Genomic DNA, 24060 nt, shown 5'->3' on the forward strand with positions numbered 1-24060 from the left:
TTGTACCCTCTTCGCCTCTACAATAGAAGTCCCCACGATCACCATTCGAAGACCTCCAGTTTTCGGATTCAACGACATCTTCGTCTCCCCACGCGAAGCACAACATTCCTTCATCGGAAGCAAAAGAAAAACGTAAGTCCGAACATACCTTTGCTTTGATTTTTCTCTTAGATTCTGAGTACCAAATTCATGTAAAATGGTTTTGTTGTGTTCATAATGTTGTGTAATAAGTTAAGGAAAAGAAAGAACACACCAAGAACCGGCCAAAGTAAGAGTTATATATTCATATATTTACTTCGTAGTTTACGGTTTCGATTTTATATTTTCATTTCCTAGGATGGCTATGAATTTGTGGGGCATTTTATATGGATTTAATCTGTGTTTTGGAACTAGAAACAGTCATTAAGGGGTTAGAAATGGTTTAATATGATAAGGCTTGAAGTTTGTGATGTTTTGGTGATGGGTGATGAATGGTAGAGGCGGACATGGAAGTTGGCTCAGTTATTAGAGCTTGGTTGTGAGGGGGTGCCATGTTTATCTCATTTTGCTTCAGCCATGTTAGAACTTGAAAGGGAATCCGAGAGAGAAACAAACGAAGAACACTTGGTGTTCTTGAGGGTACGATCGGGTCCAAGGAGTTAAGAGCAAGGTGAGTGTTTTTTCTTGGGTTTCCATTGAAGATACAGACCTTGAACACGTTTATATAGTCTCTTAATCCCTTGTAGAAGAAAGCAAAGGAAAGGAGAGAATGATCTTGGGAGTTCGGTACAAGAATAGTCAAAAGAAAAACGTAAGTTCGAACATACCTTTGCGTTGATTTTTCTCTTAGATTCTGAGTACAAAACTCATGTAAAATAGTTTTGTTATGTTCATAGTGTTGTGTAATAAGTTGCGGAAAAGAAAGAACACACCATGAACCGGCCACAGTAAGAGTTATATATTCATAGATTTCCTTCATAGTTTACGGTTCCGATTTTATATTTTCATTTCCTAGGATGGCTATGAATTTGTGGGGCATTTTATATGGATTTAATCTGTGTTTTGGGACTAGAAACAGTCATTAAGGGGTTAGAAATGGTTTAATATGATAAGGCTTGAAGTTTGTGATGTTTTGGTGATGGGTGATGAATGGTAGAGGCAGACATGGAAGTTGGCTCCATGGTTGACGTGGAAGAAGAGTTAAGGTTGGTGGTGGTGATGGGTTGGTTGTGGTGGCTGAGAAGATGGTTGTGGTGGTGTAGAGGAGAAGCCATGATTGCCTTGATGTTGAACTATGGGGTCGGGCAAGGCGTGAGAGAGAGAGGCTAAAGGTGTGTGTGAAGATGGTGGTCACGTGTGCATGCATGTACCTTTTAGTTATGGCTCAATCCCTATTTGTATATTCATATATACATATATGTATGTTAAATTTATATTTTACATATTTATTGATTTGATGATTTAGTGGCTGATAATGGTTGGAGAATTTTGAATGAACAAGCTATTTGATATCTATTAATATGTGTGCAACTTGAATGGTTATTTAACTTGTCATTTTCATCATGAGTTCCTTTTGTGTTTTTTTTTTTTTGCTAAAACATACTGATGATTTTAGTTGCAAACTGATGATTTTTAGTGCATATGATGCAACAACTTGAATGGTTTAGTCATATCCATATAACATCATCATTTTCATCATGAGCTTCTTTTTTGTGTTTTTTGCTCAAACTGATAATTTTAGTTGCAAAAGCATCTGTTTCGGTCTCTGCTCAATGAAAGTGCTATCAACCATATTCTTTTGTTTAATACAATGCATCTATATATTTATATATTAATTAACAAATAATAATAATAATTGTATTTTTGGATCTCAAAACTAGTTCAAAAACTAGTTGTAAAGCCTGGTATATGCTCTCTAGAAATGAACGAATTGTTGAAATTAAGGATGTGTGTCTCTCTTTAATATTTGTTCTTCTTCTTTTCTCTTCAGGTGAATTACTTGCACAGCCATGGACTTGCCCATATAGAATTGAAGCTGGAAAATGTGCACATATGCCCAGTGGATAGACATATTAAAGTAAGCACCATATTTTTACTGTAGAATTGAAGAATGCATTTTCTTCTACACTTTATGATCTTTTTAATAAATGGATTACCAACATCCAGGGGAATTCCAGCTTTTTTCTTTTTTTTACTAGTTTGGAGCTTCTTTCACCTCGTGTCTCTGTAAAAAAAAAATTATCAAAAGGCACAGAATGGTCGCTACCAAAGGGTGGGGAAAAAAAGATATACAGAGTACCACAAAAATTAAGAAAAAAAGTTAAGAAGAATTGTAGATATGTGAGTGTGCTGATTTAAAATTAAAGGGAAAAAAAAGTAAAAAACGCATTTTCTCCTTAATTTATCATCTCCAATTTTGTTGGTCATTAAAAATGCACATATAATGTCTCCTGCTATAATGACCAACATTGTAGGGACATTAAAAATATTTCATCACCAACAAAAAATGTCATTAATGAGCCTTTTTGTAGTAGTGGAAACTCACACACCAACCTAGTCTCACCCAGTCCAACTGAAACGACCCTAGAGGTATCCACTATGTTCGCTAGGAATCCTATGTAACCTTCTTGAAATAGGTCTCTATCCTTGAATGTAGAGATCATAGGTACTCGTGGTCCACTCACTATCCCTACAAACACAAAAGGTTCCTCTCCTTCTGGCTCAAAAGTTATCATCCTTCGCTTACAATCTATCATCGCCCCATACTTTTCCACCTAGTCCATCATGAAGATCTTATTAAAATCATCCATCACCAGTTCAATCAAATCCACAGACAACTCCCTACTGTCTATCTCTATTGGTAACACTCGAATCCACCTCTTAGACACCACAAGTTCCCCAGTTAGCAACAAAGTTCTAAATCCCCTATCATACAAATCACAAGGTCTATACACATGGTATATCACTCTAGCAGATACAAACGAATGAGTAGCTCCTGAATCAATCAATGCAGTAAATGAAGAACCGGCACTAGAAATCTGACCTACCATGACTGAGGGACTAACCTTAGCCTCGGTCTGGGTCAAGGTGTACACCCTGGCTAGAGTGAGGTTGTCGGTCCTCTTTGGTTCCCCTTTCTTGACTTGAGGACAGTCTTTCCTCCACCCTGATGGCCACCAAAGGCACCTCATGCCCTCCTATCTGAACCAGGAGAAACAAAAGAATCTGGGGTCTTTCTCTTCTTCTCACTGGGGCCACTACCTCGGCTAGAACCAATGAAGGGAGGCACCATCCTCCAAGCATCGTGCCTTGCAGTGCCTTCTTTCCAGATCTGGTCTTCAACACCCTCGGCAATAAGGAATTTTTCCACTACCTGAGCATAAGTGGTAGTCCTTGGATCCAATGTTATCTTGAAATCCCAGGCTATCATGACATTCAACCCCCGTACAAAGCGGTCTCTCCTCGCCATATTAGTAGGCACCAGATCAGGTGGAACTTAGCTAACCGGTACAACTTCAAAGCATACTCGGTTACAATCATTATGTTCTGAGTTAGGTTGGTGAATTCACCCACCTTTGCAGCTCGAACTGCCACACTGTAGTACTTTTCATTAAAAACATCCTTGAATTCATTCCAAGTCCTAGTAGTCACATCTTTTCTCTGAGACACAACCTCCCACCAGATGTGGGTGTCATCCCTTAACATATAGCTGGCATAAGCCACCCTCTCATTTCCTTGGACCCTCATAAAATCCAATATGGAAGAAATCATATCCATCCACTGCTCTACCCGCAGTGGGTCTGGACCGCCCTCAAAGGTGGGAGGGTGTTTCTTTCTGAACCACTCATACAGAGGCTCCCACCAATTCTCCATCACAGGCTAGGATGGCACTGGTGCCACAACCTGTGGGACCTGTAATCCAACATCTCGAGGAGGCTCTCAGAGTTCATCTTCACACCTCTAAACTCAGGCTTACATTTCTACAAACATCTATTGCCAATTCTACGGGACAAGTGGAGGGTCTAGACCCTGGTTTTTATCTTCGGCCATATTGTCGCGGAATATATTTGATCGCCGAGGCATAACTTCAATATGCCCGCAATCAATAAAGTTGGACATCAGGCACTATACCAACATCCAAAGAAACCACCACCCAGTTCAACCAATCAAACACCAATATAAAACCAATACAAGTCACACATAGAATAATCATATAGAAATCAAAGGGGGCATGCCCTAGCATTATATATACTCATCATACTCTACATATATAAATCAGGCAAGCAGGGAAATTCATATAAGCAATTAAACATATATTTCACTTAATACCGACCAACCCTGAGTCAAACTTGTCTTTGGCAGCGATCGTACATGTTCGGTCAATCTCTAGGAACCATAAACCTTGGCACACTCTAATACCAAGTTGTAACGCCCTGCTACCTTAGAGTCGTTACCATGTGATTTTAAAACGTGCAATCAACTCGCTAATTGAGCTATTAGACCAAAAAGTGTGATTAATTAAAGTAAAGACTAATTTAAATAATAATTCAATATAAAAGTTTGGACATTCATTTAAATCATAAACGTGTTACATTGGGATCCAAAAATATTGTTTTAAAACATATTTACAACTCAAAAGCTAGTGTACAGTCAACCTAGGCGAAAAAATCAAATGTTTATAGTACATTCCTCAAAACTACCCCCAGCCGTGATGGCCAGGTAGGCCAGACATGTACATGCTGCTCCATGCCCTCCAACTCATGCCTGGTCAGCCTTTCCCTTGCCCTTACTTGCACCATAGAGCACCCGTGAGCCAAAGCCTAGCAAGAAAACTCCACAAACATAGCACATAACAATTCATTTCAGTAAATGCATAACTAAACGCAAACATAACAAAGAATTCACAACAACGGCTTGAGCCGATCAAGGTGCATTACCAGGCACCAAGTTAACGGTCCTAACTGAGTGGGTGAACACAACACCCTAGATGGCCATGCCATGGCGGCCTGCATTCAGCATGCTTAACGCCGATTCCGGCCCTTGTTGTTCCCGACCTTTCCCAATCCCAACCCTTTCCGTTCAATCTCAACATACATTCATGGCATAATAATAACAAACATTCACATAGTACAGATAATCGGGCCATGCCCTGCTCTACGAAACTATTTTCTTACCTTGAGTCTTGCAAGCCCTGAGTAAGCGGCCTAGATATGATCCCCGTCAACTGCTCAGATTAGCCCTAAGTCACAAAAATATGGAACCTCCGTCAATCTCAAGCGAGTAAAGATTTCTGAACCTAGTTTTAGTCCCTGGGGCCTTGAATTCTACTAAACCGAGTAGTAGGATCCTTCCCGAGACCCCTAAGTTGAGTTCCCGAGCCTAAAAACCCTAATTGGCCTATATTTTCTATTTGAGTTGTGGCCCTCCTCAGAGGTGCTGCGACCCTTTACAAGTCAGGGAGCAGCCTAGGAATTTTCCTAGACACGCGCCGCAGCTCGCCCTGCCTAGCGCTACGGCGCCAAGATGGTTCAACAAGCCCCCTTAGCCTTTCTGGGTTCATCTGGGTCGTGGGCCCAAGAATATCTTCACAATGTGACCTTCGAACCCAGAAACTTCAGCATTTTCCCTATGTTTTCCCAAGATAAAATCACCATAATTCAATATGAACACACACTAAATTCATAATTGCATCTAGGTCCCTCAATAACACATCCTTGACAGCACAAACAACTCAAAATCGAGATCAAAACCCTAACCCTAATCAAAACAAAAACTAGAATAAAGCTCAGTCAAGTCCTATACTAATAAGAGAATTCATAGAAAAACCAAGTTGTAAAGCTTACCTTAGAAAGGATTTCGACCCCTGAGCTAAATCCCCAATCAACTTAGCCTCAATTTTCAATTTCCTAAGCCCAACTTCTCAAGAACTCCAACTATCTCCCAAGGCTTAAGAGAGAGAGAGAGGGTGGGATAGAGAACGAGAGTAATGGAGAGAAAGAGTAGTTGAGTGTTTGTTTTCCCCTTCTGATTGTTTCCCAAGGTTGCCCAAGTCTATCCCCTAACATCAAAAAGACTAAAGTGCCCCTAGGTTAAGACCTTTCCTTTCAATGCCCTCAAGGGAAAAACTGTCATTTGCTACATTCCTGCTAATTCATCGAGTAGTCCTATAAATCCCCAATTAGTCCTGGCATACCCCAATAACCGTTAAATATCTACTTGTTACCCAGTAAATCCCGAACGCGCACAACTCCCAAAAATACCCCTAGGCTCACCTCGAGTCGGGTATCTAATCATGTTGTGACTATTCTGCTAATTTGCTCCCTACGACCGCCTCGGATCACACATTTTAAATATATCTCCACAATACTGTGGTCTTACTCATATCTCATACATAGCACATAATTACATTTATGCCCTCAACGGGCCAAGAATTACAAATATGCCCTTGTTAACCAGAATGGGCTCACACACACATTTGATTCACCTAAACATGCATATCTAGTCGTATCATATCATAACCCAAGCAATCACATAACAGTACACATATATCATAATTAATTACGTAAATATAATTAAATCAATTATTGCCCTCTCGACACGCTAATCAAGGCACCAAGCCTTATTAGTAAATTTGGGACGTTACATGGTGTATTTTGAAATCCCTAGGTGCCTAAGGATTGATTTTCTTTGTGTTCTTGAACACAATCATGAAGGTAATGGGATTCCCTACCCTTTTTGTTGATTTGATTCTTGTTTATGGTCATGAATTAGTATTTTATATTTTGAGAAAATATGTCTAGGTTCTTTGATGATTGTGTGTAGGGTGATGATCTATTGGTTAGAAGCATGATTAGGTTTGTCATTATTCTTATTGTTGTTCATGATCTATGTGCTTCAAAGTTTGGACTATGTTATGAATAAATCTAAGGTGAAGATTTGATACCATGTTTTTTTTTATTTTGGTCCCTGTAAGTTTTGGCTAAGGTAGTATATTAAGTGGTATATTTTGTGAATATATGAGTAAGCATGATATTGGTTGACGAAGTTGGCATTGGGATTCAAGTTGTCATTGTTTTGATGTTTTAAGCTTGATTAATTGTATATATATATATATTATTACTTGGTAAATAAATGTATGTTCATAAAATGTTAATAGGAAACGTTATATATAAATTTCTTGGCCATGACTAAATTCTAAGATGTTAGATTGTTTATTTCCTTTGAATTATAAAATTCAAGTATATATGTTATAATGAGATTTAGGGTCTCGGTTGGGCATATATTTTAGTATTTCATGTGTATATTCTCTATTATTGTGAGCATGGAACTTGATTATGTGCTAGTGTATTAATAGGAAAATGATGCCAAACTATTTCACATGTATGTTTCGGGTATGTTGTATCATTGTTGGTTATCTTGTGATTTTTTTTGTGAGCATCTTAAACCTTGTAACTAATATTGCTATCTGGAAAGCATGCTAGGTTATTTCTTTGAGCTAGGAATTTATGTGTTATAACTTTTGCAAGAAATAAATAAGAATGCATGCTATAGGTTTCGGCCCTACTTGTTCAAGGGTTCGAAGTCTTGTTTGATAAATTAACTGCTATGGTTAACTACTATGAGAATTATGTAGTGAGTTCTTTCATTTTTTTTATATGAGAAAATGCATGATGTAGGATTACTAGGGTATTCTGCCTAAGGGATATTGTGTGCATTCATGCCATATGTAAAAGTGTTTCTATATAAAAGTTCGCATGGTATTCAACGTATTATTAAGACAAGTGCCTTGTATGAATTCTAAGCTCTTTGTGAAGTGTTCCTGCTCTATTTAAATTTGCTTGGACTTGAGGTAAGGAAGTTAGTTAGAATTTTGTATTGTTTCTAAATGAGCTCTAGTTATGATGATATGTATGGAGCCAGAATTTAGTATTTGTTTATGAATAATCTCTAATTATGATGATATGTATGGATTTGTTTGTGTTTGCTTAACCTAGTGCTGCAACACTATTAAAGGCACACGTGCCTAGATTTTAGCTAAGAGGGTGCCAAGAAAATCATGGTCAAGAGAGTTTCAGATGAGTTATGGCCAAGATGGTGCCATGTTCTTATTTTGTGTGTTTATGAATCTTATGCTAAGTTGCTTAAGCGTATGTTGCAAATGATCTTATGTTATGATTATGATATGAAAATACACTATTATGCTCATATTGCAAGAATCTTATGATTATAATTATGACTTATGTTGACAATTGTTGCTATAGGAATAGCATGTTATGGATTTATAAGATATGTCGCTTATGCTTGTATGTTATGTACGTACTTTCTTCCTGGGCTTTTAGCTCACCCTTTTACTTTTACCCCTTACAGGTAGAAAATAGATAGACTTGTTTGGCATGGATGGTGAGCTAAGTTAGTTTCCCATAAATATGTATGTATGTTGTGGGGAGCCAATGAACGAGGAAACAATCCGGAACGTCGTAGTTCCTTAGAGTCCTTCTTATGTTAAATTATCAGTGAGATGTATTTTTAGTTATTTTTAAGACTGCATCAAACTCTCTTTTGTTTTGAACATCCAAACTCTCCATGTATTTCCAATACAGTCACATTGTGTTTTCAGACAAAATTATGAAATCTTTTGAACTATTATTTTAATAAAGATACGCAATTAAGGGTATTATAACTAATGATAGAGAGAAAATGTGATATAAAAGTAAAGGTTTTGATTAAGCAACAAAAATTTTAGGTTGAAGTAATGTATGTGTAAGCATCTTATGAAACATAATAATTTTTCTAAATATTGTGTATATTATACTATATAAATATGGGATGGGATATATGGGCACCTTTTTTTACATTACTTTTTATACCAATTATAAACCATTAGATTAAATGAAATCTAATGGTCAAAATTAAAACACATCTTTAATCAAGTTTGTAATATAATAAAACCTAAAATAATAAAATCCCAATTAACCGATCTTTCTTACCTTCTTCCTCTGTTTTCATCCTCCTTCATCACCATCAAGGCTGGCCTCATTAACACTCATCGCTGTCGTCACCACCTCTCTTTTTTCTCACTGTCGCAATTTCTTTCTCCTCTAATCAAGGTGTGTCGATTTATTTATAATCCACTCTTAGTTCACTATAAATGATTTGTAATAATTAAGGTGATGAAACTTTTGCTGGGCTTTGGTTTGAAGGATTTTGTTAAATGAGTCAATACTCATCTATTACTTTTGGGCCATATAGAACATGTATATACGACTAAATCTTTGTAAAAATTTTTGAGATATTGAACATATTTTCAACCATCATACTTACCCTTAAAGAGAAAGTACGTAACACTTAGAGCCAATAATTCTTTAAATTCAATACTTTTGTTAATCAGCATGCTTTTGTTGGGCTTTGGTTTGAATGATTTTGTTAAATAAGTTGATTTAATATACATATGTATATATAAATTACGGTGAATTGCAATCTGGGTGTAATTGTAACACAACTTTGATATTAATATTCTTTTATTTCCTTTGTCATAAGGTTGTGCATGATCATTCATAATGAAACAAGCTTTAATATAAAGATTTTATTATTCATTGTGTACGAATTACTATTATGCTTTATAAGCGTTGGTATGGGTTAGCTTTTATTTTTATATAGCTACAGATTTTTGGCATTCTACATTACCTAATCAAATGTATGCACTAAATAATTTTTAATTTTGAATAAACACTAAATATGTTTTTGTTAGGAAATTCACCTTCCTCGCATGAGCTTCATCTACAAACACAAAATCAACAAATCAGTAGACACAGCATGCACAAATTCAATAGAAAAATAAACACCAAGAATTATAGAGGTTCAACCCAAATAAACTTGAGCCTACATCTTCTTTGAACTCCCATTTGGATGTTCTTCTCTACACTATGAAACAGCAATGGAGATTACAACTTGTCACTACTAGAGAACTTCTACACTTGATGGATTGAACCCAAGCAAAACCTCAAGTACACTTGACCATGTACAAAGAAATCTCTCACCAAGACCCAAGTGTTTCTCTCTCAAGCTCTCTCTCTGAAATATCTCCTATTATTTTCAAATGAAATATGTTCTCTTCTTATCCTTAAACAAGTGAGATAATAAGACCTATTTATAGTGGGTTTTACAACTGTCATCAAACTTAAAAATACCAGAAATAAACGTAGACTCATCTAGCGAAATGATAGACAAGACTAGAAGAAAAAACGTAACTTTACTGATGTGTTCTGATGTTTAATGTAGACAAAATATTCTAACAGTTTTAATTTTGTAATTTTGTTAAATCTTATTCAAGTGATGGAGGAAATTGAAGAGCAAAGAAATGAGTCGAATCTTGTAATTGAAGATTTAGGTGAATTAAAAACACCATATGTGGGAATGATTTTTGAGACAATGGAAGAGGCAAAAACAAATTACAAAGATTATGGTCGAAAAAAGGTTTTTGCACTCGTATTCAGAGTACAATGAAGACAACACGATCTAATGATATTACTAGCATAGTATTGAGATGCTCGCATCATGGAAAATATTCTGGTACAGGTAGGGTAGATGATGTTTTGGAAGAGACTGTTATGGATGTAGCAAATGATGACAAAGATTGTGAAAAGAAAACTCGAAATTGTTCCACTTTTAAGTGTGATTGCAAAGCTTAGATGCGAGTTACATATGAAAAATGGAGTGGAAAATGGAATGTTGTGTTTAGTGACATTCATAATCACAAATTTGTTAGCCCAAGTAAAAGGATGAAAATGAAAAAAAATCGTCACATGCTGAAAGCGGTGATGGATTTTGACTGAGGCATTTCAAAAGGAGAACTTAGAGATTGGAAAATTTTCATCAATTTTTGGTGGTGACCACATTAGCATTGGTAGTAGAGGTTGTTAAAACTACTTGAAAAATGTACGACATAAACAGTTGGATGGTGGAGATGCACACTCTGTCCTTACATACTTTCAGAGAAAACAAGCAGAAAATCCCCAATTTTTTTTATGCAATTCAATGTGATGAAAATGGCTGGGCATCAAATGTCTTTTGGGTAGACTCTCGATCTCGTATATCATATCAATATTTTGGAGATGTAGTCACTTTCTACACAACATATCGAACAAACAAATAGAATATGTCTTTTGCACCATTCAGAGGAGTAAACCATTACATGCAATCAATACAATTTGGGTGTGCACTTTTACAAGATGAAAGTGAAGTTACATTCTTATAGTTATTTGAGACATGGCTTAAATCTATGGGAGGGTGTGCTCTGATTTCAATCATCACTGACCAAGACAAAGCAATGACAGGTGCAATTGCTACAATTTTTCCCAACACTCGTCACCGTTTATGTATTTGGCATATTAAGAAAAAAATTGTTGAGAAGTTATCACATGTGTATTATAAAAATTCAAATTTCAAGATTGGAATGAAACAATATATTTGGTCAACTTATATAAGAAAGAAGATTTTGATGAAAAATGGAATACCTTTGTTAGAAAATGAAATGAGTCAGCAGTCATGATTTCCACCCTTGCTCCAGTGTTCTGCCAGCAGCTGATAACTCTTGATTTTGTGGTCCCGTCATATAACAAATTTTCTGTCATTACCGTTAGAATATTCCTTGGGATTGTTAATTGTAATGATTGATATGAGCTGTAATTATCTAGAATATTCTTTGTATTCATTCTCTCTATATAATGAAAAAGGCAGCCAGCCTCAATGTTGAGCTGAGCATTTTATTCATTGAGCATTCCTCTGTTTTTCTTTTAAGTTTTTCTTTATTTTTCAAACTTGGTATCAGAGAGCCAGGTTCGTTCCATGGCCGATCAAACTCCTTCTCATGGTGGTCAAGATGAGTCTGCTGCAAAGACTACGTCCAGTACCATTGCTCAATCCTCAGCTCCATCCATGGTTGCTCATGGACCACAGGTTGCAAGCACTCTAACTCAGCCGTTTGCTCTGAAGTTAGATCGAAACAACTATACGCTCTGGAAAACTATGGTTTCTGCTATAGTTCGTGGCCATCATTTAGATGGATATCTTAGTGGAACAAAGGTAAAGCCGACTGAGTTTCTCCCACCTAATGAAGCTTCAGATGGAAGCACTGTTACTGTCAACCCAGAGTTTGAAACCTGGATTGTACATGACCAACTTCTCCTTGGTTGGCTATATGGATCCATGACCGAAAGCATTGCCACAGAAGTCATGGGGTGTGACTCGTCTTCAAGTCTGTGGCAAGCTCTGGAAACTCTGTTTGGTGCACACTCTCGTGTGAAGATGGATGAGTATCGCACGAAGATTCAAACTGCCAGGAAAGGAGCGATGTCAATGGCAGACTACTTGCGTCAAAAACGACAGTGGGCTGATGTACTAGCTCTTGCAGGTGACCCGTATCCAGAAAAAACAACTCATCTCTAATGTTTTATCTGGTCTTGATATTGAATACTTACCAATTATTGTGCAAGTTGAAGCTCGGTCCTCCACAACTTGGCAAGAATTGCAGGACATCTTGCTGAGTTTCGATAGCAAGATTGAAAGGCTAAGCACTCTCTCTGGTACTAACAAGAATGTACAAACTAATGCTGTGAATCCTAGTGCTAACATAGCAACAACAAGATCTCATGGTTTCTCTAGTGGAGGAAATCGACAAGGTGGTGGAAATCGTGGAGGAAACTCAGGACAGTTCAGAGGAGGCAGAGGTTCTGGTGGAAGGTTTCGAGGTCGAGGAGGTGGTAGACACAGCAGTAACTCAAAGCCAACATGCCAAGTCTGTGGTCGCTATGGTCATTCAGCAGCCTACTGCTATAATCGCTATGATGAGTCCTATATGGGCACAGATCCAGCTGGTGTTAACAATCTCAACAAAAGTGGTCAGAATGGTGCTACTGCCTTCATTGCAACTCCTGAGATGGTAGATGACACAGCTTGGTATGCGGACAGTGGTGCAAATAACCACATCACAGCTGATGCAAACCAGATGACCCAAAAGAATGAGTATAATGGTAAGGAGACTTTAACAGTGGGTAATGGCTCTAAACTCAGCATTAATCATGTTGGCTCTCTCTCTTTACCCTCTTATACCTCCAATCCTTTATTTCTCAAAGATATTCTTCATGTACCAGAAATCACTAAAAATTTGATTAGCATATCAAAACTAACCTGTGATAATAACATCTCTGTGGAATTTTTCTCTGATTTCTTTGTTGTGAAGGACATGGTAACAAAGAAGGTGCTCCTCCAAGGGAAGCTTAAAGAAGGACTGTACCAGTTTGAGGAGCTGAAGTCATTATCCACCAAAATCCCTCCAGAAAAGAAAGCCTCCTGTGTCATCAACTCAGCTTTAATTTCCACTGTTAAGTCTATTTCAATCAAGGACAAGTGGCACAAGAGACTTGGCCACCCATCCAATAGAGTCTTAAATGTTGTTTTGAGTCTAGTTAACGTTAGAACCAGTATGAATGAAAAACATAACTTCTGTGAAGCATGCCAATTTGGCAAATCTCATGCTCTCCCTTTCACTCTTAACAATGAACGAGCTAAATTTCCTTTAGACTTGATACATACAGATCTTTGGGGGCCTGCACCAGTGTTGTCTAATGAAAATTACCAATTTTATATACACTTTGTTGATGATTATAGCAGATTTACTTGGATTTATCCACTTAAAAACAAATCTGAAGCTATCTTAGCCTTCATTAAATTCAAAGCTTTGGTTGAAAATCAATTTGAAAGGAAAATCAAAGCTTTAAAAACCGACTGGGGTGGGGAATTTCAAACTTTCACTAAAATTGTCACTGAAAATGGAATTAATTTCCAGCACTCATGTCTTCACACCTCAGCCCAAAATGGAAGGGCTAAGAGAAAACATAGGCACATTGTAGAGATGGGATTGACACTTTTAGCCCAAGCCTACATGCCACTAAAATATTGGTGGGATGCTTTCCAAACAGCAGTATATTTGATAAATAGGCTGCCAACACCCATACTCAATGATCAATCTCCCTTTCAGATTGTCTATTCCAAGCAGCCTGACTAAAAATTCCTTAAGGTCTTTGGGACAGCCTGTTATCCATGTATTAGACCTTATCAATCTCACAAATTTCAATTCCACTCCACTAAATGTGTAAATCTTGGCTATAGTGATGCTCATAAAGGATACAAATGTCTTAGCTCCACTGGAAGATTATATATCTCTCGGAATGTCATTTTTAATGAGTCAGATTTTCCCTTTAAAGATGGTTTCTTAAACACATATCAATCTGAACAACAAGTTCAAGTTCATGTCCCATCTTGGTCTGCCTCATTTAATCCTGTCAACTCTGCATCAGATGCTCAAAGACTCAATCAGACTGGTACAAGACAAGGAGAAGGTTCCCTTGGAGATGCATCAAGCCCTCTGTCCACTTCACACAGTGAAAGTCAGGTTAGAGAACCATCTTCATCATCTTCTCTGAATATTGAATCCCCCATTATTCAACCTGCTATTGACAGTACCACAGATCAAATTGAAGAGTCTTCTCTGCCATCACTAAACATTGACAAGATTTCTCCCTTAGCTCCAACTCATACCATGATTACTCGAGCAAAAGCAGGAATCTTCAAGCCAAAGACTTATTTTGGTCAGTCTGCCTGGCCTCATGAAAATGAAGAACCCGTAACAGTCGAGGAAGCTCTCAAACATCATGGTTGGAACAATGCAATGCAAGTTGAGATGGCTGCCTTGAGGAAAAACAGAACTTGGATTCTGGTACCAAAAATCTCTGGGATGAATATAGTTGGAAATAAATGGGTTTATAGAGTAAAAAGGAACCCGGATGGCACTGTTCAAAGGCTTAAAGCCAGACTTGTGGCCAAAGGATTTCACCAAAGGCCAGGAATAGATTTTGGGGAAACATTTAGCCCCGTTATGAAGGCATCTACTGTCCGAATTGTTTTAACAATTGCAGTAGCAAAATCGTGGGAAATTAGATAGCTGGACATTAACAATGCCTTCCTCAATGGCAAGCTTGAAGAAGATGTGTCTATGGAACAGCCACAGGGATTCATTGATCAAGACAAACCAGACTTTGTGTGCAAATTGTCAAAGTCTCTTTACGTTTTGAAGCAGGCACCTAGGGCCTGGTTTGACAGCTTGAAAGCAACACTACTGCGATGGAAATTTCAGAACTCTAAGGCAGACTCCTCATTGTTCTTTTACAAAACTCCTCAAGTTGTAATCCTGGTATTAATCTACGTGGATGACATCATTGTCACTGGAAATAGCAGCTCTGATCTCAAGAAATTCACCACCAGATTGAATGATCATTTTGCCTTAAAGGATCTCGGCCCTCTCAGTTTCTTTCTGGGTATTGAAGTTCACAGGGATGACACTGGAATTTATCTCAATCAAGCCAGATATATAAAAGAGCTTCTAATCAAGACAGGAATGAAGCATCTCAAGCCTTGTTCTACTCCCATGATAGTTGGAAAAATGCTGTCGAAATCTGATGGAGAGCCACTTGATAATCCAACTGCATATCGAAGTGTGATTGGAGGCTTGCAGTACTTAACACACACACGACCTGACTTGTCCTTTGCTATAAACAAGTTGAGTCAATTCTTGCAAGTTCCCACTACTGCTCACTGGAGTGCCATGAAACGAGTGCTTAGATATCTAAAAGGTACTCTTCACCATGGGTTACACATCAAGTACTCAGAGAAATTGCCTCTGACAGGTTACTCAGATGCTGATTGGGCATGCTGTCCAGATGATCGAAGAAGTGTAGCAGGATATTGTGTGTATTTGGGTGATACCTTGGTATCTTGGCTATCAAAGAAGCAGGCTGTTGTTTCTCGGTCCAGCACAGAATCCGAATACAGAGCATTGGCACATGTGGCTGCTGAGATATCCTGGACTCAAAGTTTGTTAAAAGAATTTGGCTTCCCTCTGCCTTAAACACCTGTGACTTGGTGTGATAATATGAGTGCTAGTGCCCTTGCAACAAATCCTGTTTATCATGCCAGGACCAAGCATATTGAATTAGATGTTCACTTTGTAAGAGACAAGGTTCTGAGCAAAAGCCTTGACATTCCATATATACCTTCATATGACCAAACAGCTGATTGTCTAACAAAAAGCCTCACTCATCATCGATTTCATTTTTTGATCAACAAGCTTGGTGTGGTGGAAACCCCTTCCAGCTTGAGAGGGGCTGTTAGAAAATGAAATGATTCAGCAGTCATGATTTCCACCCTTGCTCCAGTGTTCTGCCAGCAGCTGATAACTCTTGATTTTGTGGTCCCATCATATAAGAAATTCTCTGTCATTACCGTTAGAATATTCCTTGGGATTGTTAATTGTAATGATTGATATGAGCTGTAATTATCTAGAATATTCTTTGTATTCATTCTCTCTATATAATGAAAAAGGCAGCCAGCCTCAATGTTGAGCTGAGCATTTTATTCATTGAGCATTCCTCTGTTTTTCTTTTAAGTTTTTCTTTATTTTTCAAACTACCTTAATGAAGGAAAATGGGTTGGAAAGTAATGAATGGCTTCAACAACTTTTTGCTATTCGTGCTTCATGGGCACCGACGTTATAATCGTGACACTTTTTTTGCCGGTATGAACTCAACTGGTTGTAGTGAGGAAATCAATGCTTTTTTTGATAGTTTTGTGACATCTACAAAAAATCTTAAAGAGTTTGTTGTCAAGTATGAACAAGCATTGAAGAAGATTATAACAAGAGAAACTGATGAAGATTTTGAATCTGAGCACAAATTTCGTATTGATGAGGATAATGAGTTTCTCTTGAAACATGCAGCAAAGTTGTATACAAGAAAAGTATTTAATAAGTCCAAGGATCAAATGGATGAGGTGATTTGATATAAGGTCGAGCATATTAAAAGTGATGAGCAATATAAGTCTCGCGTTGTTAAAACAAAAGCAGGTGTGCCTGAAGAGTTTGTGGTCAACCTGAATCTACACAAATTTTCATGGTATATGCGAATGCCAACATTTTGAGTTCGTTGGAATATTGTGCAGACATATGCTGAAAGTTTTTGTTCGTTTTGACATTGATTCAATACCAGATCATTTTATTCTCACAAGGTGGAAACAAGAGGCAAATAAATTTAGGATCATTGATTCAAATGAATTAGTGAACGATGATGACAAAGAAAAATCAGAGGCATTGAGACTCAGTCATATGTGTCAACAAGCTACTAAATTGGCTTTGTATTGCAGCACCTTCTAATGAAGCATTATATAGCTTAAATGGACGCTTTAAATGAATTATCAAGTAAGCTTTCCCAGCTTTCTACGTGTGTGCCTCCCATAAACATTCCTAAAGAAGAAGACAATGTGTGTGATAAAAAAGTCTCTCACAAATATCTCACAAACCAAAGGTAGAAAAAAGGATGTGAAAGAAAAAAAAAAAGTGCTAGCAGCTCAGGAAGAATTAAAAGTGCTATTGAGTTGGCTCTAAGCAAGAAAAAAAAGAAAGTGTTCTTTATGCCACAACTTTGGACACAATAAGCAAATTTGTCCAAAGAACCCTAGAGACAAAAAATAGATGCACCATAAAATTTTGGTCAACAAGGAGAATGTTACCAGTGTTGCTGTCATTTTCTAATATATTTGTCTTCTCTTTTGATTTATTGTCTTGTTTTCATTGTCATAGTTTTTAATTTTCACAATGTGGTATTTTAATTTTGCATTCTTCTAATGTACTATCTTGTGTTCTCTGGTCTTAGTTTATCATATTCTAAAAAAAAACTGATATTTTTTTATCGTGGCATATATAGTAACAAATGATGCTCCTTTTTTTTAAGTAGGATTCTACGTAGTCTACATCATTCCATTGCAATGCAAAAAACAAAACAGAGAAGATGAGTTTTCGAACAGACCAAATGGTCTCAGTTTTGATGGGTTTATGTTGAAAGGAAGAGGGGATTCCATTGCAATGCAAAAAACAAAACAGAGAAGATGAGTTTTCGAACAGACCAAATGGTCTCAGTTTTGATGAGTTTATGTTGAAAGGAAGAAGGGGGGGGGGGGGGGGGGGCGGTGATGGCAGTGCATTTGTTTTTATATTTCTTTTGTTGTCGGCAGATTAGTGCTTCTTTCTCTCCTTAGTCCTATATGCTAGTGGAGTGGAGTGTTTGTGTTGCTGTATCTGTCTTCCTTTGTTTGTATTGGTTTATTTGTTTTGTTTTGTTTGTGTAATTGTGGCTCAGTTTACTTTGTTACTTGTATCCTATCCTTTACCCAATTATATAAAAGTTCCCCTGCTCCTCAATCTGAGAGGCGTACGTTCAGTACCCAATAAAGAAAAAAAATTGTAACACAATCAAGACTTGAATTGAATATTCAAATTCTTCTAAAATTTTGAGTTGGAGATTTGAGATTGTAATCTCTTTGTTATATCATGTTAATTACAATATAATTGCAATCTCATTGAGCTAGTAATTATTTGACTATATTTGTGCAAACTCAAAACACTTTACAACAATCACAATCACAAGAACACAAAATAAATTAATCCAAAAATAGCATGAATTATTATTATTATTTTTGTATAAAATAATTTTCTATTCAGAAGTTAGAAAAATATATTCAAAGTTACAACTTCCTCCATTTCAAGAAGGCGTTTCCAAATTGTGGTTCATGATATATCTTTTCATAAAGAATAATAATAGTAATAATACATTGAAGGGTAATAAATGTGGCTGAGAATACAATGTGAAGGCTGCTCATTTAAGAAGCTCACAAGTGGTGTTGGTCATTTCCTAAAATTGTCATATGGGAAGGAAAAACAACTCCTCAAGTCTTTCGGCAGTATCAACATCTATTATCACAGCTATATTATCGTTCCTCTCCCTCCGCAACTGGTTCCACACACCTTCCACAACCAGTAAAGCTTGACCTGAACAACAAACACAAACACAGTCGATGCAAAATAATAGCATGAATTATCAATACAAAGGGGATTCATAGCAATTCATCTCTTCAACCTATTTTCTAGAGCACAAAAATTCAACAACACTGTCATCTCTCAAATATTAGGCATGCCTACTCTTCTTTTTGCACCATAAATCTTCCTTCTTCATTCCCAGTAATTTTCAGGTCCAAGGCAAAATGTTTGTACAAGTCATAAATTAAGATTGTTGTAATTTATACAACAATAGAACTCTTTTCTTTCCTAAAATCACAAACAAATAAACCAGTACCAAAAAAACAAAGAGAATGATGAAGAAAATGTATGAAAACAGAGGAAAGAGACAACCCATATCTTTTACTGGTTCGACCAATATATATTGGCTTACATCCAGTCAAGAGATTTACACCCTCAATAGAGAAATTTACAGCCTCAATAGTCAAGAGCAACACTTCAAACAGTCCCTCAAGTACAATCTTTTTTCTCAAAGAACTCAATTTCACTCTTTCCCAATGCCCCAGTACACCCGATTCTCACACAAAAGGCTATCTCACTAGTTTCTCTATTTCAGAATGTAAAATGAAAGAACCACAAAAAAAAAAAATTTCTCAAAGAATTAAGCAATCGTAAAAGAAGAATATAAAGTTCTTAATTCTAAGAAAATATCAACGATATATGTACTACAAAATATTTATAAAATATCTTATTTTAAAAAGAAACAGAAGGCTAAAATGACCTCTAGTTGCAGCAGAAGCCACCGGCGCAATGGCGGTAACAGTAAGCGATGATGATCGGTAATGGCTGGCGGTGACGATGGACTGTGGTAGCCAGCGTCGACGACGGAAAACGCTAAAGAAAGAAAAAACCCAAGTAAATGAAATGAAGGAGAAGGCAAGTTTTGTTTTACATGTTTTTTCTTTCATTATTTTTTGTTTTAATTTTAACCTTTGGATTCAAAATAATGTCAAAATTGATGCCCATTGAACATGTCTCTAAATATTTATATATATGGTCTTGGATTATATTCCGTTCACGGAATGGTTCAGTCATAAAATAGTTAAAGGGGGCCCCAATTTGTACTACTATTCGACTGACATTGTACCACTATTTTTGATAAAAAGTGAGGTTAAATAGTGTAGTTTGTCCCATCGAACAATTAATGCAACTGTCCAAGCCACCGGAGATAACCGCTTTTATATTATTTTATGTGAATAGTTACATGTTGGGGTGGTTTTCTGGTAATTGTACTTCTTGAACTTTTGGTCTTTTGGTAATTTGTAGCTTCATAACATATTTGTTGTTTTTTTACATTGACTGTACATTTAGTACATTGTTCTTACTATTTTGCACATTGTTTATGAACACATACTGTTTAACACAGGTAGATGGGCTAGTCCGAGTCCATGAGCACGGCCCAAACGAAAAGGGTCTATTACAGTGAAATAAACTTTAAAATTGAGACTTTTTTTTATTAGGCCCAAAGTTATGAATGGGGCACGTAAGATAATTTTTTGTAATGAAGATGTTTTATTTAATATATCTTCCCCTTTTGTTATCTCACCAGCAGACAAAGTAGTGATCAATTAATATATCAGAAGACGTAGTATTGAATATTGTAGTGAAAAGTTAGTAAAACAATGAGGACTGCTAAAATCAAAACTAATTAACACTATTTTTTTTATCCTAATTAACGATAAAGATAACAATATTATTAGTTTACTTAATAGAATAATATTAGTAAATTTGTAATAGTAATAAACAAGTTTGGTGAGTTGCATTAACGATGAATTTTTTTTTGTTTTTTTATCCTAATTAATTACCTAATTCATATTAATATTATGCTTTAAACATGGTTTTAATGATTTTATGCCTATTTGGTGAGAAGCATATATACTTTAAGCAATCAATTAAAAAAGCTAACAAAGTTACTTACTATTAAAATCTCGTAAGTATAGATAGTAGGCTCGAATCTACACGATATGATTAAGTAAGTGTAATTATGTCATATTTTGTAATCCTTCATTTTAATTGTGAAGATGAATATTTTTACTAATTTACTCTTTAATGTACAATTAATGAAAGTTCAATAATAGTGATACGCATGGTATATAATGAAGAGAAAGAAAAGAAACGATTACAGTCAATTTGTTATCTAATTTTATCAATTAGAGTGAAGCGTCACTAAAAAAGGAACGTATATTTAGGATTGGTCATTTGATTATCATTAATCTACGTTTCTAAAACATTACAAATATTATTGAACTGCCATAATCAATAATTTTTTACCATTGAAACAAATATACTATTTAGCTACAATTTGAATTCACTTACATTAATGCAATTGTTATACTAATTTAGCCACCTAAACCATTACAAAACACTTTAATTGTTAAGTAGGACAGAAAGCCTATGAAAATAGACACTTAATCAATTTGCACTATCATTCTGTCATAAAGTTCGATGGTCATCTAGATTCGTCGAATTTAGCCGAATGCTAAGCTCTCTTACTTGGTGAGGGTTGTTGATTGTGAGGAAGCGGTAGACTGACCAGCTGAGGGCATGTTCTTCGATTGTGGTATGCAGAATAACAGTTCGAACACTTTCTTTTAGTTTTAACGGCTCCATCCGACATATCTATCGTAACATTGTCCCTATTGTTTCTTGCATAGGCGGATCCTTTAGTTCTACAAGGTGTTGGGCCCTGGTAATGTTTTCATTTTCTTGATAGGTTTGATATCGTCCCGAGTCATTGTCACCGGTGTTTGATTCCAATGGAACTACATCCTTGAACATTGCAATTAGTGTTGCCACTTCTTGTTTCGCTTTGGTGTAAGATTGCTCATACTTGGAAGCGTAATAGCTCAACAAGTTTGTATCCAAAGTAAGGGATGCCTGCCTAGCCATTTCAAATAACTGTTGCTTTTCTGTGGAGTGTTGCTTTAGTTCAAGGGGGAGGTCTGCTTTTGCATTCTTACTCCACCGTTTCAGCAGGAGAGACTGTGGTACTATCTTCATATGACGGTATTTCATTACGGCCCAAAAATGTCTACACGGATAGCCATCTGTCTCAAAAAGCAAGCAGTGACAGGTGAATGTCTCCTCTTGTGGGTGGTAATGAACGTTGTACACTCTATCCTCGTGTTGGAACTTTGACAAAATGTAGGAGAATGATTCACCGTTGTCTTCACAATTGTTGACAAAGTACGCATGTTCCGCTTTAATTTGATCAGCCACTTTATAGTACATATTTCTAGTGTATAATTTGGCACACTGCTCATGGTACGTCTTAAGAGCATTTTTGGGACCTGGTATTGGAGGACTACTGTGTCGACTATCGTAATCATCTTCTCTCTCGACGTGCCTCAACTTTGTCATAGCAACGTCAATCTAGGTAACGAATTCACGGAGACTATAACTTGCATGTAGGAATTTTTTTAATACTTGAATTCATGGACTCACATCTTTGGTTGGTCTGCATTCCGGCGACAAATTTCCCTCTTAGGTATGTCTCTGCCCATGAACGACGATTCTGATAAGTGTTGGTGCACCATTGGCTAGAATGGAGGTCAAAATTGTGTATTAATTCCCCCCATTTTTGCATGAATTCCTCTATTGTGTAATAGTTGTACATGACATCTTGAAATCCTTGTAAGAATCGGGGGTCTTTTGAAAATTTTAAAGCGTTGGTACACATGTGCCACGCACACAACCGATGAGTTGCATTTGGGAAGTACTTCAAGACAACATTTTTGATAGCTCCATCTCCATCTGTCACCACAACCTTTGGTGTTACATGATTATGGCATTCAATAAATTTGCCAAGCAACCAAAAGTAAGTTTTCTCATCCTCGGAGTTAAGCAGTGCCATTCCAAACATGTAGGTCTTGAAATGATGATTGACGCCCAAAATAATTGTCAAGGTTTATTATATTTGTTTGTCATATATGTTGTGTCAAATCCAATAACCTCACCGAATGCGACGAAATCCCGTCAAGAATATCCGTCCGCCCAGAATAGGTTCCCCAATCTGTTGTCCACGTCACATTGATATTGAATGAAGAAATTTGGATCCCTCTTTGACAAACAATCCAAATATCCCAAAGCACCATCTGAATCTGTACATCTTTTCTCTTTTCTTTTGACATGGGCGACCTTGTTGTAAACGTCTCGTAGCTGGCAAGGCATCCTTTCGTACCCACCAGACTGCATTGCCAAGTGGGAGATGATGTGTGAAGTTCTTATCCCAACTTGGTTCATTGACCTCACTTGAGCAACTAGGGTTTCTGACATGGAACGGTTTGATCTCAGAAATCGCAACTCATCTAATGCTGCCTTGACATGGTTGTGCAGAGGTTGGAATTCCTTGCAAATCCACGGACCCTCATCGCCCATCATTACTACTCGAAAACTAGCTTGGAAACCAGTCCTAGTAATAGATATTTTTCGTTTGCTCCCACCGACCTTGTCAATTTCCATGTGTTTGCAGAAACCTTCTTTTGAACATACCCATTTTCTCATGGTGATGTTCCCATTTTTTTTCCGTACATCTGCTTTGCAGACACTGAAGCCTACCCACAAAGAGTATGTGTAATAAAAATCCTCCCACTCTTCAAGGGACTCCAAGACCTTTCCCTTGACATCCTCCGTCTCAATATCATTTGCGAGTTTCTCAATCCCCAAAGATTGTAGTATATTATCCCAATTTGATGTTTCTTGCAAACTTCCTACCTCGTCCATATTTAAGTTAAATCTGGGAAAGAAAATCCAAGTTTTAGGCAATATATTATGAATAGAGTTATTATATGTTTTACATAGCCCATTATACATACAATTTGACCTGTAAACTCAGTCGATATTGGTGAAAAGCTTGATATTGCAAAGGTGTGTAAAAACATGGCACAAATGTGAAACTAGATTTTCAAAATAGAAGAAAATTCCTATTATTATAATTTTTCCTTATTTGGTTCCCATAGAAAATGGGAGACATACCCAAATTAAAGGAAATGTGAACGTAAATAATAAAGGCCAATGCATTTTCAAGTGTAAGATTTATTTGGGCCTTCCATTGATATTGAGGAGATTGAACAATAGGCCCAGTAAAATGAGCTAGTCAATATATTGGAAGAATTTCTAATGAT

At 36.8% G+C, this 24060-nt stretch overlaps 4 protein-coding genes across 4 annotated transcripts; 1 reads left to right on the forward strand and 3 right to left on the reverse strand.

Moving 5' to 3' along the window:
* Positions 1-15028: 15028 nt before the first annotated feature.
* Positions 15029-15940, forward strand: LOC133779899 (uncharacterized mitochondrial protein AtMg00810-like). Its single transcript, XM_062219797.1, has one exon. The coding sequence runs from the start codon at positions 15029-15031 to the stop codon at positions 15938-15940; it is 912 nt and encodes a 303-aa protein (XP_062075781.1).
* Positions 15941-18642: 2702 nt separating this feature from the next.
* LOC133833939 (uncharacterized) lies at positions 18643-20244 on the reverse strand. Its single transcript, XM_062263520.1, has 2 exons — positions 19659-20244; positions 18643-18910 (listed from the first exon to the last, which is right to left on the reverse strand). Exons 1-2 carry the CDS (start codon positions 19843-19845, stop codon positions 18783-18785), a joined length of 315 nt encoding a protein of 104 aa, XP_062119504.1. The 5' UTR covers positions 19846-20244; the 3' UTR covers positions 18643-18782.
* A 2087-nt stretch (positions 20245-22331) lies between these two features.
* On the reverse strand, positions 22332-22799 carry LOC133779900 (protein FAR-RED ELONGATED HYPOCOTYL 3-like). Its single transcript, XM_062219798.1, has one exon. The coding sequence runs from the start codon at positions 22797-22799 to the stop codon at positions 22332-22334; it is 468 nt and encodes a 155-aa protein (XP_062075782.1).
* A 113-nt stretch (positions 22800-22912) lies between these two features.
* LOC133779901 (protein FAR1-RELATED SEQUENCE 5-like) lies at positions 22913-23659 on the reverse strand. The gene has a single exon (XM_062219799.1). The coding sequence runs from the start codon at positions 23657-23659 to the stop codon at positions 22913-22915; it is 747 nt and encodes a 248-aa protein (XP_062075783.1).
* Positions 23660-24060: the final 401 nt, after the last annotated feature.

This window comes from Humulus lupulus, chromosome 5 (assembly GCF_963169125.1).
Source record: "Humulus lupulus chromosome 5, drHumLupu1.1, whole genome shotgun sequence".
NCBI classification, from domain to species: Eukaryota; Viridiplantae; Streptophyta; class Magnoliopsida; order Rosales; family Cannabaceae; genus Humulus; species Humulus lupulus.